Source organism: Ascaphus truei, chromosome 2, assembly GCF_040206685.1.
Source record: "Ascaphus truei isolate aAscTru1 chromosome 2, aAscTru1.hap1, whole genome shotgun sequence".
Classification (NCBI taxonomy): Eukaryota; Metazoa; Chordata; class Amphibia; order Anura; family Ascaphidae; genus Ascaphus; species Ascaphus truei.
This window is the reverse complement of record NC_134484.1, coordinates 358395007-358415356: the sequence shown is the minus strand read 5'-3', so window position 1 is coordinate 358415356 and position 20350 is coordinate 358395007. Positions and strand designations below refer to the sequence as shown.

General features: G+C 42.6%; 1 protein-coding gene across 1 annotated transcript in view; it reads left to right on the top strand.

The window, feature by feature from the left end:
- EFHB (EF-hand domain family member B) overlaps window positions 1-20350 on the top strand; it is a 58332-nt gene that overhangs the window by 3531 nt on the left and 34451 nt on the right. The window contains exons 2-6 of the mRNA XM_075586917.1: window positions 894-956; window positions 2814-2957; window positions 4148-4328; window positions 4780-4890; window positions 16039-16168. Of these exons, the coding sequence (XP_075443032.1) occupies window positions 894-956; window positions 2814-2957; window positions 4148-4328; window positions 4780-4890; window positions 16039-16168 (629 nt within the window). The remainder of the gene's footprint in view (window positions 1-893; window positions 957-2813; window positions 2958-4147; window positions 4329-4779; window positions 4891-16038; window positions 16169-20350) is intronic.

Genomic DNA, 20350 nt, shown 5'->3' with positions numbered 1-20350 from the left:
CACCCCAAACCCCCCCCCCCTGGTTAGTGGGCCTGCGTGTGTGTGTGTGTGTGTGTGTGTGTGTGTGTGTGTGTGTGTGTGTGTGTGTATGTATGGATATATAGATATATATCTATATCACTTGTGAGCACATTCACATGTCTTAGACAGGTCTGCACCCCTGCCTTTCAACCATTATCACCTAGCATACAGTGCTTCCACTGCAGCAAGGGATTCTGGGAAATGACATGCAAATGAGCACAATGTTACACCTTTAGCCTGAATTCCATGTTTACATGGAACCCTTATAAGCAAATGCTCTGCTGTTCACACATTTGTATAACATTTGTATTGATTATACTGTTGTATAGATGTGAGGAAAGCGAAATTTGCATCACCTAGATGTAATAGTTTTTATTTTAATATAAGCGCATTTCGACTAACAGTTTATATATCCTGTTGTGTTAGACAGGAAAACAATTGGAGACCAAATGCTCAACCTAGTGTTGTCAGGCAGACCAGGGACAGCGTCTCCCATTCCCCAACGTACCATGTGATAGGTGGAGCAGACCAACTCTGCATTGTTCACAGTATACAGATTTGTAGCAGGGGCTGCAACAGTCAGTACCATTGCCCAAGGAGATACAGTAATTTGTTCCTAAATTTACGTAAGCTCCAATATTGCTGATTTATATTTTGGTATTCAAAACCCAATAATCAGTCAGTGGGAATTTTATAGAGGTGCAGTTTAAAAAAATAAATACATTTTTTACGATAAATGAACATGTATTTTTGAAATATAAAAATCTGAGAATTGCTCTACTCGTGCCTCTGTTTTCCCACAGTGTTTTAGAGAGTTGGAGCTTTAAATATATCAATCTATTGGTTTGTACCTGATGTGTTTTACATTGCAGGCCGGGAAGCTCATTCCCATTGGAGAGAGTGCTGCAAGCTGCCTGGCTGAAATCTATCCTAGGGTAAGTAAAATTGACATTTGACAATCTCATACCAACTTCTCTGTGCAATGAATTTGTTTCCAACATGGTTGAAAGGCCATATTTTGTTTAAGTGCAAGCAAACTTAATATTCCACATCTGAAACAGACCTCACCAAATTCTCTAATCATTATATGTTATAGCTAGATGTACCCAGGGTAATATACGCCGTTCTAGCAGATCTTAAAGGAAATTAATTATATATATATATATATATATATATATATATATATATATATATATATATATATATATATATATATATATATATATATATATATATAGTGGTTGACAAATCACCAAAAAATCTACTCGTCACACAAAAAAATCTACTCGCCACCTAGTACCAAACGTGTGCTGCTTGGGCCAATATTTACTCGCCCGGGGGTTAAATCCACTCGCCCGGGGCGAGCAAATGTATAGGTTTGTCGAACACTGTAATATATATATATATACATATATGTTTATATATACACACAGTGGTCGACAAATCACCAAAAGATCTACTCGCCGAACAAAAAAATATGCTCGCCACCTAGTACCAAACGTGTGCTGCTTGGGCCAATAGGAGCTCGCCCGGGGCGTGCAACTGTATAGGTTTGTCGAACACTGTATATATGTATGTATATATATATATATATATATATATATATATATAAACCCTCCTCCACAATAGCCCCACACCAGCCTCCCTTACCCACAATAGCCCTACAATAACCCACTTGCCCCACACCTTCCCTTGGGGGAGCCTCCGGTGCCACGCGGTCTTCTGGACGGCCCTTCTTCCGGTGCGCACCAGCAGGGGGAGGAGATGCACACCAGCGGGGAAGGAGGAGGTCCCCGCTCTGTCTCTCTGTGTCTCTCTCTCTCTGTGTGTGTCTCTCTCTCTCTGTGTGTCTCTCTCTCTGTGTGTGTCTCTCTCTGTGTGTGTGTGTGTGTGTCTCTCTCTGTGTGTGTGTCCCTCTCTGTGTGTGTGTCCCTCTCTGTGTGTGTGTCCCTCTCTGTGTGTGTGTCCCTCTCTGTGTGTGTGTCCCTCTCTGTGTGTGTGTCCCTCTCTGTGTGTGTGTCCCTCTCTGTGTGTGTGTCTCTCTCTCTGTGTGTCTCTCTCTCTCTCTGTGTGTCTCTCTCTCTCTCTCTCTGTGTGTCTCTCTCTCTGTGTCTCTCTCTCTCTCTGTGTCTCTCTCTCTCTGTGTGTGTCTCTCTCTCTCTCTGTGTGTGTCTCTCTCTCTCTGTGTGTGTCTCTCTCTCTGTGTGTCTCTCTCTCTCTGTGTGTCTGTATGTGTGTGTGTGCAGTGGTGGATTTCCCATTAGGTCCTCTTTCATGAGGCCCTCTATAGCGTGCCGTACTTCTTTTCATTACTTATTCTGGATTCCGTTCCTTTTTTCAGGGATCCCAACTTAACGGGTACTGTCCCTATCTACAACATAATAAACAGGGGGCCTGGTTTATACTATTACTTTAGAAACATTACTGATCTTCTCTCCCCAAGGTTCGGCTCATCTCCTCTTGTTCTCTGGAGCCTAACCTTCTAGAATAATCCTTATGTCTTAAATACCCCGGCGTGATGCCTGGATCCCCATAGCAACCCAGGGTGGGGCTCAGTATACAACAGCCATGTTAGCAACCCTTTAGGAGAGGGGTTGCAATTGATATTAGTATTGATTTAAAAAAAATTTTTTTTTAGGGGTGTTGGCACTTTATTTTTTTTTCTGGTGTATCATTTAAGATCGAGAGTTATGCTATTTTTATACTTTGCCAGTTACATTTTTTTAATGAACTTATTCGCCACTGTTGTGTTTTCCTTTGTTTGCTTTAATTTTTTTCTTTTCCTTTTGAAGCCTCTTACCCCACCTGTTGTGCAGAAATTCCTAAATACAAGACGTCCAAATCCTGGTGCTCGAACAGTATTCTACGGCACAGCAAATGATTTCAGTGTGGCTGAATACATAACACATGGAGTTAACAGCCGTCGTTCATTAAGTGTAAGCAACTGTATAGTACATACAAACACATGTATACATGGGGATGCAGCAACAGGCAATTAAAATCAATCAATCTACTTCAGAGATAAAGAAAATGTCATACAAGGGTATAAGTAAAGACCAGGTGGCTAATTCCGTAGATCTGAAGCAACCAATCCCAATAGCTTGAATAACAGTTTTCGCTTCAGAAAAGAAAAAAAGGGAAAGCGCTTGCAGCACCATCTTTTTTTCCGTTGTGTAATTTTCGCTTCAGGTTTTAATGAGTCAACTCCAAAGTTGCTTAAACGATGGGCCCTTCAGGTTTTATCGTCTTTGTGAAACAATGTGTTTTGTTTTTCTTTTTATTAATCAGTTTCTCTGAGTTTTATATCCCTTTTTTTGGTCCCAGCAGCCATTTAATTGTGTGCTAATAAAACAACCAAAACATCTTCTACTCCGTGTCCTGTGAGTGGCATCAGATTTACGTTACTTGCAGACATACTTCTTGGTCTACATCACATGATCATAGTTTTTCAGATGCCTAAAACTTTTGATCCACAAATAGCACAGAGTTTACATTTTGGAAAATTGTGCACCAACCCATGACAATTCTATTTGGTGAAATCTGGACCTTTTTTTTGTACCACCTTTGAGTGGTTTTAGCATTTGTCCACTAAACTGTATTGTTATGTTGGTGAAGTTATGAGTGTTCTAAAGCTGCAAAATGAAAGGATGCATAAAGACCAGGAATTGCACGGTACGTTTTACATAGTTAAATCATACTAAATCATGTTATACGATGAATTCAAAACTGTACGTGTGTATGGGTCAGATTTTCTAACGTTTATCAAAATTAAAGCATGCAATTCCATGTTAAACAACGTAGTCCTTGATGGGCCTACAACACATTAAACTGAGCAGGTTATTCTTCCGTGTGTAATACTTAACGGATACTTATTGCAGTGCTTCTTCTTTTGAAACCTGTGACTTGTAATAAATCATCTACAGATGTAGCAAGTTTTACTGCGGCTCCGGGGACAGTATCTGCTGTGATCGCTCTGTGGGGGGGGGCTCCATGCTTCTCAATGGGACCCCCGCAGCGTTAATCCTTCGGCGCCGCGACACAAAGGGCGTTAAGTCTTGCTACATCTGTAGTGCCTTAATCCAGTGACAATGTAGTCTTTTATCTCTCTCCATTATTTTCTATTCAGGCTGGTTCATTGATAAACGCGCCACTCAAAACCTTCTTTCAGCAAAAAGTAAATGAAAAGAAAGAGTCCCTCTATTCCAGTCACCAGCGAGCACCACTTGGAAAAACCTATGATCAAACAGGAGCATTCCCTGTTGGCATGGATCTCAATGCAATTACATTTGGGAACAAAATCACAAGAGGTTGTTGAATTACTAATTAAATCGATAAAAGTTTTCATGCTTTGATACAAATGTTGATTACATACATTACGTGTGAGTTGAATCAGGATGTTGTAGGTTTTTAATGGAGCAACATGATCGGCCTTCGTAGCTCGAGTTGTATATGACATTTTGTAACCTCACAAGAAAAGGACGGAGTATGATGATGTATAAAATAAATGAAAACTTTAGGGTTAAGTTGTGAATGTCTTAACATAAAATAGCAGATTAGTAACGGGCATATCGCCTATTTAAAGAGTTGAGAAGAGATATTAAGATGAGACCTACTTGAATTATGTGCTATATTACATGATGTAGGGAAGACATTTATTCAAATCTATTTGAAGTACATTGTATACATATAACACGTGTCATTTTTGTCCTATTATAGAGTACCCATGTTTCTTATCTTTTCAATTATTTCACCTTCAAGGCTTATCAGCAGGTTCAATTATAAATCCACCAAAAAGCTTTAAAGACGTAGATGAAGAATCACGGAAAGGACATCAACTATATGTTGTGACACACAATGACTATAATGCTGGTGAGTGCAATCATGAATACACAGAAAGTGGCACACTATTTTTACACAAGTCCTTTTTGTAATCTCACATTTATATTATTTTTTGTATATATAAATCACAGTGAAGAATTTTGAACATAACATGTTTTTCAATTATCCATTTCCCTTCTAGTTTTTATTGTGATAACAGAAATAGGACCACTATTTCAGTCAGTGACTTGTGTGACACTCCCAGAGCTCGGTATATTGACATTCCATGTGTGTAATAATTCCCTTTTTTTGCTTCGCACAACTCTACTGTAACTATGTGAAAATAAGTGTAATTGACTTTGTTGATATGCTGTATTTTGCCCCTGCGTGATGTCTTTTTCTATAGCATCAATGGTTTATGGAGATCGCTGCCTTTTCTTGAGATTTTAATCTACTCAGTGCAAATATCAAGATATCTAAACATGATCTTGATGGTTTATAGGACCAATAAAAATTCATATGATGAATCAATTACATCAATCTAATTGATGGATAATAGAGGATCATTCAAATTGCTGCTGCTAGATATATATATATTTATATATACTGATGTTTGAAAATGTGAGTGACGTTTTAGAAAACCTCGACTTTAAAAAAAAAAAGATTACATAATTTAGCACGTACCCATTCCCATCTCCACACCTTTCACCAAAAATTGATCACCATTCCCAACTTTTGCGTTATTTTCCGACTCTCAAATGTGTCTGTCTTCCAACTTTAATACACATTAAGTGACAACGTAAATACTCAGTGCTACAGTACAAGGAAATCTTTTAACACTGTCCTTATACACTCGCTCACTACATTGAAGCTCCTAAGACCACGTACTTTTTTTTGTATTGTTAATGTTTACTTGCTAACATTTTGATAATTTTATCATATTGTGTTTACACTACAGTTCACCTGCTGTCTTACACAAAATTACAATAATTTATAGAAAACTGGTTAAATAAGTTAATAAATATTGCCCAGCAAAAGGACATTTTGACCCATGTTTCCTAAATGGTGCTAAGTTGTAAGGCACTTTACAGGAATTCAAATTAATTGTTCAAAAGGTGGCTAAAGTCCAGTAGAGATGGGTGAAATTTTCTCCAGAATCCGAATCCGCTACGGATTGGCCAGTTCCTTTGGCGGTGGAATTCCGTGGATCAATCCCAAAAAGGCAGATTCCTTTTTCTTTTGTATCACTGAAAATCTTTCGGCCGAATGCCGATTAAAATGGAATCCGAATCCGCAAATGGAATTATTATGGGAGGAGGAGTATATTAAAAGGGCTGTGCAGTCTCAAGTTTAAGCCATTGTGTTGTAGTCGGGGTCTGGGTGTGGTTTTGGTTAGGGCTGCTGCTATAGTAACATTAACCTGTGACTGGCTGGACTCAGGTAGTGTTAGGACTGACTCCTATTTTGAATTGTTTGTAATCTGCAGAATGGATTCAAGTTGAATCCGGCGACAGATTCAGGTTGAATTCTTTCAAAATGTACGCATCCGAGATTTATTGACTGATTTTGAAGAATTCGGGATGGCCTTGAGAGGAAGAAATCAGATTACGGATTTCATTCCACAGATCGTATTGGTCGAGTAAAATCCATGGAATGGATTCCGACAAATCCGCCCATCTCTATTTACCACTAGAGGTTAACCATAAAATTACTGGTAGGCAATAAACGTATCATTACTAGGGCAAGTACAGACCTACTATTCGGACATTATTAAACTATAAGGTATGATAAGTTTGCTCAACATAATCTGCCTAGAGACATTAATATTTCATGACCTTATTATGGTTTAAATAAAAAAGAGTCAAAGAAGGCAGGAGGAGAGTTAGGAAGAGAAGCTGTAGAATATGACGGGGATGCCTTGACGAATGGAATCCACTGTTGTCTTGAAATAGTCAGAAAAATTCTAAGGTGAAATGGATGAAGTAAAACAGGTAAGAGACAGAGGTCTGAGTAGAGCATCAAAGACAGAGAAGGGGCAGCGTGGGTTAGACTTATGAGAGTTGATTAGTGGAGAAAAGTTGGTTTGTTTAGCATGGGAAAAGGCAGAGTTGAAACTGGATGGGATACATTTATTGTGATGTAAGTCTGCGAGAGTATGAGTATTAACTCCAGAGGCATTCAAAGGAGCGAGTGCAGGAGTGGAGTATGTGTGTATAACCGTTTAGCCAGGGTCTGGGGTTAGAAGGGCGAGAACAGCAGAGAAAAAAGGGGCATGTAGATCAAGAGAGGAGGATAGGGCAGAGTTGTAGTTCATGAAAGTGAGGAGCGCAAAGTGGAGTCAAGAGTCGGTAGATTAATGGAGCGCAGGTCTCTGGAAACACGGGGTAGATGGAGGGGAGAAGGGGAGAACGGAGTGAGAAAATGAGATGATGGTCATAGAGGGGAAATGGAGAAATCAGAGAGAATTATTTTGTGTGAAAACCAGGTCTAGGTAGTAGCCATCCTTGTGGGTGCTGGCTGCAGTCCATTGGTGAAGACCAAAAGAAGAGCAAAAAAGCGGGATGCTCGAGGCAGAGAGGGGCCATCAATATGGCAGGTGAAGTCCCTAAAGAGAACAGGAGAGAGAAGGAGAGCAAGGATTTAAAGTCAGAGAGAGACAGCAGGGTGAGTAGAGAGGAAGGTGGGTGATTTCCGCTATGTAGAGAGGGAGTGGAGAAAAAAACTGTACAGTGTGAGCCTCAACAAAAGGAAAAGAGCGAGGGGGAGATATAGGAGGAGTTCGGTAGCGGCAAATTGAGGATTTGAGCCTCACCCCTCCAACCCTGCTATCAGGGCGCGGAGTGTGGGAGAATGAAAGACCACCATAAGGGCATCTTCTAGTGCACAGTCAGACTGAGTTAGCCAAGTTTCGGTTATAGCAAAAAGGAGAGAAAAATAAATCCTGTACAAACAGGAACTTGTTAGAGAGGGAGCCGGCATTCTAAAGGCCACAGGAGAAAGGGAGAGGGGTTAACAGGCAATGGGTACAGTATGAGGTTAGAGGGGTTTACACAGGAGGAGAACAAGTTGGATGTGAGAGGTGAGAAACGAGAGCATGTAGAAATGAAACCATCCAGGATTGGGTGAAATATACCCAGAAGCAAGGAGGAGAAACATTGAAAGAAAAAGGATGTGTGAGAAGAATTTGTAGGGGTGTGTTTTAGTGCAAGAGGTATTGTCGAGTGGAGTCAAAGGGTGCAGATTGGAAAGGAGCTCGTGTGAACTGGTAAGTGGAGAAGGAAGGAGAGATGGATATATGAATGGAGTTAGAGGAATAATGAGGATGGTAGAAAGAAAAGTAGTTTGGAAAGAAGTGAGGTTAGAGCAAATAGAAACAGTAGAGGAGACATGGCAGTTGTTGTAGTGTAAGTTTATTGTTGATTGGTGGGTAAGGGCTGGGCACTAAAAATTAAGTTGGGATGTTCACATGGTACATCCACCAATAGGATTGGTAGATGTGCCATGTGACTGTCAAATGTGATGTCACAGGCCTTATATAAGGCCTGGTACATCTCATTTGACAGGAAGAATAGCTACATGCAACATCTGAAAGAAGAACTACTTGTCTGAGACTGCTCTTCTATCAACTGAGAATCCACTGCTTTGGGTCAAGTTGAGGATCCAGCACCCTTCACCCAGGATGGCATCGGATTGGAAGAAGGCCATAGGGCCTGGATCTATAGTAACGGATTAAAAAATGTTTTGTTTATTTTTGTGCCATCGGGCATGGATTGTTTTGTGGTTTTATTTTTATGGTTGGGCATCGGCCCTTTATTGGACTTTGCAGTGAACGTCCCCTAGGAGGACGATCATCCCGGCAGCGGTTAGTAACACACTTATTGATTAGAAATGTGCCTATCAAGGTCCCCATTGAGGGCTTAGGTAGACACAATGCTATTCAATGGATTTATTATGTTATGATGTATTGTATTGTCTATTTTGTTTTATGTATATTTTTATGCTTTTCAATGAGCAAAAGTCCTATTAGGCACATTTGGCTAGTATGACTATTGCCCATTACTGTGGGAGGAGGGGGGACTCTTATTTGGGATAGGAGACTGGGAGGTGGTGGTGGTAGTTGCCCTTGGTTGGGTGGTTAGGCCTCCTGTGAGGGGGGGGGGTTGGTGGGAGGGGTTAATCCTTTAATTACCTTTGCGGTTCGTAATTAATTAATTAATTGCACGACAATGCTTTACTAAACACTAAATTGACCAACAGGAGTGCGTAGGTGTAGTTTTATGTTGATATTAACCCCTTTGTTGTTCTTCATGGTGAGCTAGTCATGGAATACCATGTCTAGTAAACCGTGGGCTACTAAAGGGTTAATATGTACGTTAATGTTTTAAAAGTAATATTTTATCATCTATTTTATCAGGTTGGTTTAGCTTATCATGCCTATGTATATTGTGGTCAGTATATTGGCTATTATATACATAGGATAGATGGGACTAACGTCAACCTGGATTAGGTGATACATTATTTGCATTATTTCTGTCGTTCATCCCGGTCCGATTAAATATCGGAACATAGATGGCTGTTTTTACCTAAAAATGCTGTATTTGGCCTCTTTTTTTCTTTTCTTTTCGGGAATCCGATAAAAAGTGCTTTATTTTTGACGGCGCAACGTTGATGTATTGCACGATAAAAATAAGTCACTTTTTTTTGGTGATTATACTGCATTTTTAGATTACCTTAGCTTGATGTATCTGGCCCTTAGGGCCTTATGCAGAGAGCATCGTTATTTCGAAATTCGCCATTTTTTGTACAATTTCGCGCAGAAACCGGCAGAAAATGGCGAGTTCCGAAAAACGCGCCATTTTGTTTTTTCAATTGCTAAAACTCGCCTCGCGGCTGGCGAGAACCTCCATCTCGCCATTTTTAAAACTCTCCGAATGCAGAGAGGTGCGAACGGCATAAAGCGGCTGTTCGCGCCAAAAAATGCCGCGATTCTCGCATTTTTGCCGCGCCAGGAAAAGATGGCAAGATGGCGCTCGCCGCCTATAGTAAAGGGGAAAAAAAGGCGCTAATTTGTTTTTACACGTTTCTGAAGCGCGCATCTCGCCAATTTAAACTCGCCACACGCATCCATGTTAAACATAGCAGAATTCGCACTTTTCTGCATATGGAGAATAAAACTCTCCAAAAAAGCTACTTTTTATGAAATTCGCAAATTTTAAAATTCTATGCTCTCTGCATAAGGCCCTTAGTGTCATATAGTACAATGTAGCTGAGGAAAGGAAATTAGAGGCAACGGTGACACCAGTGGGATTTTTACCAATTGTGTAAACTGCAACATGCCCATTTTCAGGTGTGAGGGGTCCTGCACAGGAACTGCAGATTGAAAGCTAGTGGAAGACTTTAGTGAAATGTGCTGTAGTACAGGATAGGGAATAAAAGTTACAGTACTTCCTTACTTAGCAATCATTTTACATATTAGAAATATTCTTAGTCATATTATTTGCCAACCTCTGTAAATCTTAACCACTTCTTTACATTTTTAATGACATTTGAGCCCAAATTCTGCATTGTAACACCACTTAAATTTAAAGTGACTATCCTGAATTGTTTTTTTTTTTGCTGAACCTCTATTTTCAGTGCTGGAGATCTCCTGATCCCTGAGACAGTTATTGTTGAAGGTACTGGGGCTACTCATGGGAAATCTAAAACGACCAACGGCGTCGAAAATAGGACGCCGCAACTGATGGCGTTACGGCTTCTTGTTGGCCCGCGGATCACACCTGATTTAGTAGCCATATTGTTTCCCAGGAGGGAACCCAGTACCGGTGAATACACTGGTAATTATCTTGGGAACAAGGGGTCCTTGGCTCTGAATATAGCATGGTTCAACACTGGAAGACCATATACATTAGTTCAAATGATGTACAACAAATAAATGAAGAAAAATAAAATCCCGGGCTGGATTCCTTGGTAAACTCTCTAATGTATTAGGGTTGAGTCAGATGCTATTGTAACATTATTTGGTATGTAATCCTAATCCTAAAGGTTGTTCAGACATAAAGGTAAACAACTGATATTGTTGTGCTTTATTGTACAATCTAATCAATATCACTTTAAGCTAATCTTGATTTTCATGGAATTTTGTTGAAAATAAATATTTTCAGAAGAAAAAAATATATATATGCATTCATTTCTATACATTCTTCATACCACATTTTGTAACTAGTATATTTGCACAAGATGTTGTGCTACATAGTTTTTACATTTTACAAAGTACAGTACTGTACATACTGTAAAGTGTTCAGTTTTACTTTGCTATTACAGTGTAGATAAGGTTGAACCTACACTTTCTTCATGGTCACTGAGCAAAGCAGCAATATGCGATACACAAAGACATAAGAACATTGCAGCCCAGATAGAAGTGGTAAGTTGAAGTCCTTCCCAGTTGCAACCCCTCAAATCTTACTGTACCTATGTTGGCTACCGCACGTGTGTGGAGCCAGTAAGGGGACACAAAACTTGGATGTATATAACAGATTTATATATAAGATCTATATTGCAGACAGATAACAGTAACCTTGTGATCCTTAGAAATAGGATCAATGCATACAAGTCACAATACACATCATCACAGTTCCCATAAGTGCTGTGCATGTGTGTGTGTGTGTTATAGTCAACTTAATTGACATCCCAATTCTGGGTAGTCAAACCCATATTTAGAGTATTGGTACACCATTGGAGCCTGTGTATTGTCACTGTGTGTTGCAGGCCTGTACAGTACTTCACAAAGGTTTGTCTTTTGGTACTACTATTCCAATGACCCATCGGGGGGAGGTGGAGGGATCTCCTCCATCAGATGTCTATCTCTCGGTTCTCTGGTTCTCTGCGGTTGAACTCTCCGTCTGATCGGCCCTCCTTATCTCCATGTGAGATGTGTGCAGGTCCCTTTTCACAAGGGGCTCTAGCACGAGCATCACTTTCTCAGCTCCTTGCAGATCTGCCTCCCTGTCATGGCTGCCCCCTCTCTTAAAGCTCACTCTCCCTCTTAGTCCCTCTTCGGTCACCAGCCTTCCTACTTGCTTATCACAGTCACATGTCACATGTCCACTGCTAGGGGGTAGCGTTTTAGTGTTGCTTGGCTTATACAGGGGGTTACACACGTTTCAAAATTTTAAATATAAAAAAAAATAAAGGGAAATAACCAATGTTGCATCACAAATGCAATTTCCCTTTCACTTGTGATGTTTTTTTTTTTTTTTTTTATTGGGATGGAAATTATGCAAACCATCCATAAAAACATTGGTCTTTTTTTTTTTTTTCTATGTTTATAAATGTAGCATTTGATATGACTGTCCTTATTTCAATAAGGCTACGGCCCCAGTACTCACTGTTGCATGCGCGCCTGGTGTGGTGGCGGCACGTGCACGTGAAAAAGCAGCAATCTGTGGTCTCACCACTCTGCGACGGGACGTGCGTCGAGGGACGTGGCCATGATGTAATATCCTCTTCTGCGCTCTGACTGCTATTTCCTTCACTATGATTGGCTTGGGAACTCTGCCCTATGATTGGTTGTCACGGACCCACGTGACACTGTTCCTAGTCCTAAAGACAATTTTCTTGCCTTCAGAAAATCTAGTCGTGCAACGCGGCTCCAAATTCCGCGCCACGGCAGCTAGTGGGTCTGGCCCCATTGAGGGGCGGTTCTTGTTCCATAGTGAGCTCTGCAGCATGTACTGGGACCTAGCCTAATATTAAGTACTTGTGAGTTTAGTTTGTCAGTGAGTAAATGAGTTGGGGTTGGTAACACAGAATTGGAGTAACCAATTTGTAATGGTAAAAATGTAGTAGTGTTGTTCTGTTCTGGTGTAGTGTGAATTGACTGAAAGAAAGCAACTTGCTTTACCTGTAAACTCCAGCTCTCTGCCTTACACTGTATCTAAAATATGAACACATGGATTATTTTGTATTTTTATTATTACTTAGAAGAAAAGTTTTAATATTTCCATCTTCTATTAATGTTGTATTTTCAATTAAATAGGATTGAAACCCCCCCCGATATAACCTAATTAGGGTTATGAAAGAGTTTTTGATAAGAGATTAGGAACTGAAAACATAATCTAAATATGAATAAGTATTATAGACTAATGAATGTGCATTTATGTTCATTTGGATGGTTCAATTTCCACATTCCAAAGGTCTTGCCGCATATTCTTCAGTGCAGTTCACATTTTAGAATTCTGACTGCTGATTGAGCCATTAAAGTTAGACCTATTGAAGAATGGGTCAACACGTTCTGCTGTTTTAATACTGTGAGAGATAAAACCACTCAGAGTTCACTTAGCAATAATTAATTAATGTAACATTATTAAATTCCATGAACCATTAGCAACACTTTCATATTTACATATATAGCATTTCATTAACCAAGTTTATAACCATGTTTTTTTTTAGTTCAAATCAATTTAATGTCCATCACTTAGCAGGATTTAAAACAACAGGGCTTGTAATGATCCTAATCATTGGCTTTGAAACAGCCATTACTTAAGTTGCCCCAATTATAGTAGTCTTCTATTGTGAGAAAGAAAATAGCCAAGTAACCTAAAGGTTACTCTGCTAAACACAAATGTCTGTGGAACACAAGCACATTCATTCTGATTTGTTCTTAAAGCAAATCTGTGTCCATCATTAGGTGAGGTCTCCTGTATTATTGGAGAACATTTCATCAGTTGGCACTTAATCATGTAATTAAGTGCATGTGGTTTATCACTAGAACAACTAGGACCTTAAAGCTCTGGTACTTCCACAATTTTTATGTGATAATGAAAACCCTACTGTAAGTATTCAATAGTGTTGTTAGTGTTTGTAAGTAATGCCTTATTTGCCTCTTTAGAATGCGAGTAGATATTGTACTGTAGTGTTATGAATATATTAAGCCTTCTGTAGACCGAGCTGGCCACCTTCGCTGCCTAGTTAATTCTGTATATATAAATGCAATTTTTGTAATTTTTATGTATTTTATCATGTATTTCAGGTTGGTTTAAGTTATATTGCTTATGTAGGCCTACCGTATATAGTGAGTGTTATATACATAGACAAGATGGGCTTGACACCGATCTGGGGTATGTGATTAAAAATTAGCCTCTTTGATATGCAAGGGAAGATGTAGTTCACTTAGTGGTATGCATTGAAAGCCCGTCAGTTACCAGTGAGATGAAAATACTTTTTTGCAATAAGATAAGTTAATCATTTTTATTACATTACCCAATAGTAACCATGTACAGTGTGTATTTTTAATATTTGGCAGCTATTGCAATACTTACTATAGTGGCTGTCCTGCATTATCAGTAAAAAGCAGTATGCAGATGAGGTAATTAATACACATTATTGTGCATAATATATTTTTCTGAATACAATGTTAAATTGGAAAAAATGTCATTTTTTTTTTCTTAATGTAGAATATTATTGCCAATTGAATTACTTTTAGTGAATCTAGGCCTGTGTCTCACAATCTGAGTTTATTGACTTGGAATGTCATACAGCATACAGAAAAGGCTTCAATATTTATTGAGTAGTAAGTAAATGAGAATGGAGTTCATTTTAGTTTTTTTGCCTTGTAGTCATATGGAAAATGTATTTAATTTATCATCTTTTCCAACTGGTGACATATTTTAAACATTTCTACTGTATGTTACAGCCTGTGGAGACTATTCACTAAATCGCTATAACTATTAACATGCTATTAGCCCACATGTACACTTGTATATAGCTTTTTTTACTAACAATTCAAAAGATTGGGGCTCATTTCCTTCTCTAGACTGTTCAAATGCACCTTGTAACTGAATTCCACCCTGCATTGGGTTTAATGTATTTGTGCTTACTGATATTACTTTACCTCCACTACTGCCTAACTATGCTTTTGTTTAAAATTACCCTTCCCACATGAAAGATCTGCCCTATTCAGGATATTGTATGTAATTTCTAGGTTGTAAGCTCTCAGGAGCAGGGCCCTCATTAACCTTCTGTATCTGTTTACGCGTGTCTGTCCTGATTTGTATCTTATTCTGTTTATGTGCCCCCCACTGTACTGCACTGCGGAATATGTTAGCGCTTTCCAAATAAATCATCATAATAATCCTTACACTTCATTAAGTTCTTCTCTTGCTTAAGGATTTAACTTTTGATGCACCCTTTCTCTTGGAGTTATTTATTTTTTCTTCACAATCATAATGTTTCCCCTTTACCTCATACTGTAGTGTTCAAAGAGTTGCACGTCTATCCATTATTTAACAAAGTAGTCAGGGCCATATTTAATAAGCCGTTCTGAATCATAAGACACAATGGTTGTTATATGCCTTTGGGTGATGTCAACTTTGGAGAGCTGGGAGAGGGATTTAAGGAGTAGATGACCAGGCACTTCTAAGAGAGACTGACTGTATTCTTGCTCCAGCATTTTGGATAGATTTCAAAGGAGAAAGTTGTGAGGCAGTGAGATTAGTTAGTAAGAGGTTGCAATAGTTAAGAGGGGAGAGAATAATAGCAAACATTAGAGTTTTAGCAGTGGAGTAACAGAGTAATGGGCGAATCTTAGTAATGTTATGGAGGAAGAAGCAACACATTTTAGAGAATGAATGTGAATGGAGAAGGGGATTCATCCAAGCAATGTGCTATAGTCCATTTTACTGTGATGGAAATAGGGTATATTGGACCAGGTTGAAGAGTTAATATGAGGAGTTCAGTTTTACATATACACATTACACGCCTTCCACAAGGTTATAGCCGATAGGCAATCTGAGACTTGGAATTGGACTGCAAGTTTGCGTTTGGGGGTCGATGGGTAGGAGTATCATTTGCATATAGGTAATACCTAAAGCCAAAGAACCGAGCTTGAGGGGTATGAAAATATGTTGTCAAAAGAGGCAGAATAGGAGTGGTGAGAGAAGTTTGAAGAGACCCAGTATAGGGCCTTAAAAAAAAATGATTACAGATATCAAGAGCGTGTAGAATCTCAAGGAGAAGACTTGTCAATAGTATAGCTGGTAGTCTCACAAAAATGTTTCACCTTTTTACATCTCTCCTATACCTTATTGTTTGGTGAGAGGCACATATGCTCATGCTGCTTGTAGGAAATTAACTGTTTATATGTGCTGTCTTATTGTGTTTGGCCTTACAACATTTTAAATAATAAATACGTTTACCTTCTAGGTGAAAAGAGAGACAGAAAATATGATTGGACAAACTACAATGAAAACAAAAGGTTTGGAATTGAAACGCCACACTTCAATGATGGCAGAAATGTTTCAAGAAGTGTGCGATGGCTTCAGGAAATCAAAATGTATGCTTCTTCTTTTTTTATAGATATATTTATTTGAAACATGTTTTATTTTTGAATAATTGGGATAGCTTGTAAAGTGAGCCTGTGGGGCTTATAGTAAGTATCAAGCTTCTGGATGGTGTGTACTGTATCATGCATCCAGTTATATTAGGTAGTCCTTAAACCTCCTTACTAAGGCTCTAGTTGCTCTGCATAACCACTCACTAGTTTAAGATATTTAGGTTAAAAATGTAAATTTTAGTGTCAATTTCAAGGCATAATGCATATCCCCAGTTTAACATACTGTATAACAGCAAGCTGAAACTGATATGCAGAGATGAGCAAATATTTTTCCAACATTCGATTTCATTTGCATGCATTAATATTCAAAAAGAAACATTCACCTACCTTCGTTAGAATGGAGAGTCTCGCCAAATTCAACTTTATTTGCACACGAGAGGATAGAGACCTATTCCCATTCGAATGAAGGTAGGTGAATGTTTGTTTCTTTTTTTAAACCAAGCGGCGAATATTCAAATTTCAGGTTTTAATCAACTTTGCAAACCATGGCTACTGGCGGAATTACATACATTCACTCAAATTTTTAATCAACACTTTTGCATTTGAATTTTCATCTGCAAATTGAATTTTGCCTTAAAGCTCGCTAATGATTTGCGGTTCAAACATTCGCTGATCTTTCCTGATATCCACTTACTGGCTCCAAACCATAAACAAGTTATTATCACACAATGCACCAATTATAGATGTAAATTAAATCTGAAATCCCTGTTATTAACATATTTTGACATTATGGAAATGAGTACTTCAACATGACCAATCAAACAATCAGAAAGAAGATTTTTTTTTTTTTGAAGTGAAACTTCTTTAGTGGCACCTCTGATGGGATAAAACTGGATGATGTGGGGCGAAATGTGAAACGGAAGTGACGTCACGTAATGGACGCCACTCCGCTCACACCGCCCCTGTCACATGTTGCGCCGCCGCACCCCCCCAGCCCCTCCCCGAGTCCCACACCCCCCCACACACCGTGACATATGCGGCGGCGATAGCCGCCGCTCCTAACGGCCGCTGCCATGCTGCGCATGCGCAGTTGTGATGGCGCCGCTGACGGACGCCACACATGCGCAGAAGCGGCTGGCAGCGGCATCGTTCCCCCCACACGCGTTCGCGGGCCCCCTGCGCTCGCAGGAAATGGAGACATACGGCGCAACACACGCGCGGCACAGGGGCTCGGCGCCGGCTCCTGGAAGAAAGGGTGACCCGGGCGGCGCGCATGTACCCCGCGGGGGGGGGGCGGAAGGGTGTGCGCAGAATTTGTGAAGGGGGGGGTGCGCAGGATTTGTGAAGGGGGGGGCGCAGAAGGGGAGGGGGAGAAGTGGTGCGCAATTTTACACCCCGCCCCTGGCTGCAGCAGGACACACACACACACTGACTGCCGCCCCCCCCCTACACACACACACACACACACACACACACACACACACACACACACACACACACACACACACACACACACACACACACACACACTGACTGACCCACCCACACCTCCCCACACACTGACTGACCCACCCACACCTCCCCACACACTGAATGACCCACCCACACTAACCCACACACTGACTGACCCACCCACACTGACCCACCCACCCACACCTCCCCACCCACCCACACCTCCCCACACACTGACCCACCCACACCTCCCCACACACTGACCCACCCACACTGACCCACCCACACTGACCCACCCACACCTCCCCACACACTGACCCACCCACACCTCCCCACACACTGACCCACCCACACCTCCCCACACACTGACCCACCCACACCTCCCCACACACTGACCCACCCACACCTCCCCACACACTGACCCACCCACACCTCCCAACACACTGACCCACCCACCCACACCTCCCCACACACTGACCCACCCACCCACACCTCCCCACACACTGACCCACCCACCCACACCTCCCCACACACTGACCCACCCACCCACACCTCCCCACACACTGACTGACCGACCCACCCACCCACACCTCCCCACACACTGACTGACTGACCCACCCACCCACACCTCCCCACACACTGACTGACCGACCCACCCACCCACACCTCCCCACACACTGACTGACTGACCCACCCACCCACACCTCCCCACACACTGACTGACCGACCCACCCACCCACACCTCCCCACACACTGACTGACCGACCCACCCACCCACACCTCCCCACACACTGACTGACCCACCCACCCACCCACCCACACCTCCCCACACACTGACTGACCCACCCACCCACCCACACCTCCCCACACACTGACTGACCGACCCACCCACCCACACCTCCCCACACACTGACTGACCCACCCACCCACACCTCCCCACACACTGACCGACCCACCCACCCACCCAGTGACTGACCCACCCACACCTCCCCACACACCCACACCTCCCCACACACCCACACCTCCCCACACACCCACACCTCCCCACACACCCACACCTCCTCACACACTGACTGACCCACCCACCCACACCTCCCCGCACACTGACTGACCCACCCACCCACACCTCCCCACACACTGACTGACCCACCCACACCTCCTCACACACTGACTGACCCACCCACCCACACCTCCCCACACACTGACTGACCCACCCACACCTCCCCACACACTGACTGACCCACCCACCCAACCCTCCCCACACACACACACCTCTCCACACACCCACACCTCCACCCACACTGACTGACTGACCCACCCACCCACACCTCCCCGCACACTGACTGACTGACCCACCCACCCACACCTCCCCGCATACTGACTGACTGACCCACCCACCCACACCTCCCCGCACACTGACTACTGACCCACCCACCCACCCACCCACAACTCCCCGCATACTGACTGACTGACCCACCCACCCACACCTCCCCGCACACTGACTGACTGACCCAAACCCACACCTCCCCGCACAGTGACTGAATGACCCACCCACACCTCCCCGCACACTGACTGACTGACCCACCCACCCACACCTCCCCGCACACTGACTGACTGACCCACCCACACCTCCCCGCACACTGACTGACTGACCCATCCACCCACACCTCCCCGCACACTGACTGACTGACCCACCCACCCACACCTCCCCGCACACTGACTGACTGACCCACCCACCCACACCTCCCCGCACACTGACTGACTGACCCACCCACCCACACCTCCCTGCACACTGACTGACTGACCCACCCACCCACACCTCCCCGCACACTGACTGACTGACCCACCCACCCACACCTCCCCGCACACTGACTGACCCACCCACCCACCCACACCTCCCCGCACACTGACTGACTGACCCACCCACCCACACCTCCCTGCACACTGACTGACTGACCCACCCACCCACACCTCCCCGCACACTGACTGACTGACCCACCCACCCACACCTCCCCGCACACTGACTGACCCACCCACCCACCCACACCTCCCCGCACACTGACTGACTGACCCACCCACCCACACCTCCCCGCACACTGACTGACTGACCCACCCACACCTCCCCGCACACTGACTGACTGACCCACCCACCCACACCTCCCCGCACACTGACTGACTGACCCACCCACCCACACCTTCCCGCACACTGACTGACTGACCCACCCACCCACACCTCCCTGCACACTGACTGACTGACCCACCCACACACCCCCACACACTCTGACCCACCCACACCTCCCCCACACACTGACTGACACACACACTGACTTACACATACACACTGACTGACACAAATACACATACACACTGACTGACACACATACACACACACACTGACTGACACACACACACACACTGACTGACACACACACTGACTTACACATACACACTGACTGACACAGATACACATACACACTGACTGACTGACACACATACACACACACACACACACACACACACACACACACACACACACACACACACACACACACACACACACACACACACACACACACACACTGACTGACACACATACACACACACTGACTGACATACACACACACACACACACACACACACACTGACTGACACACATACACACACACACACTGACATACATACACACAAGGAATTCACACTTAGTGCAAATAGCTAATACAGGGGATGTGT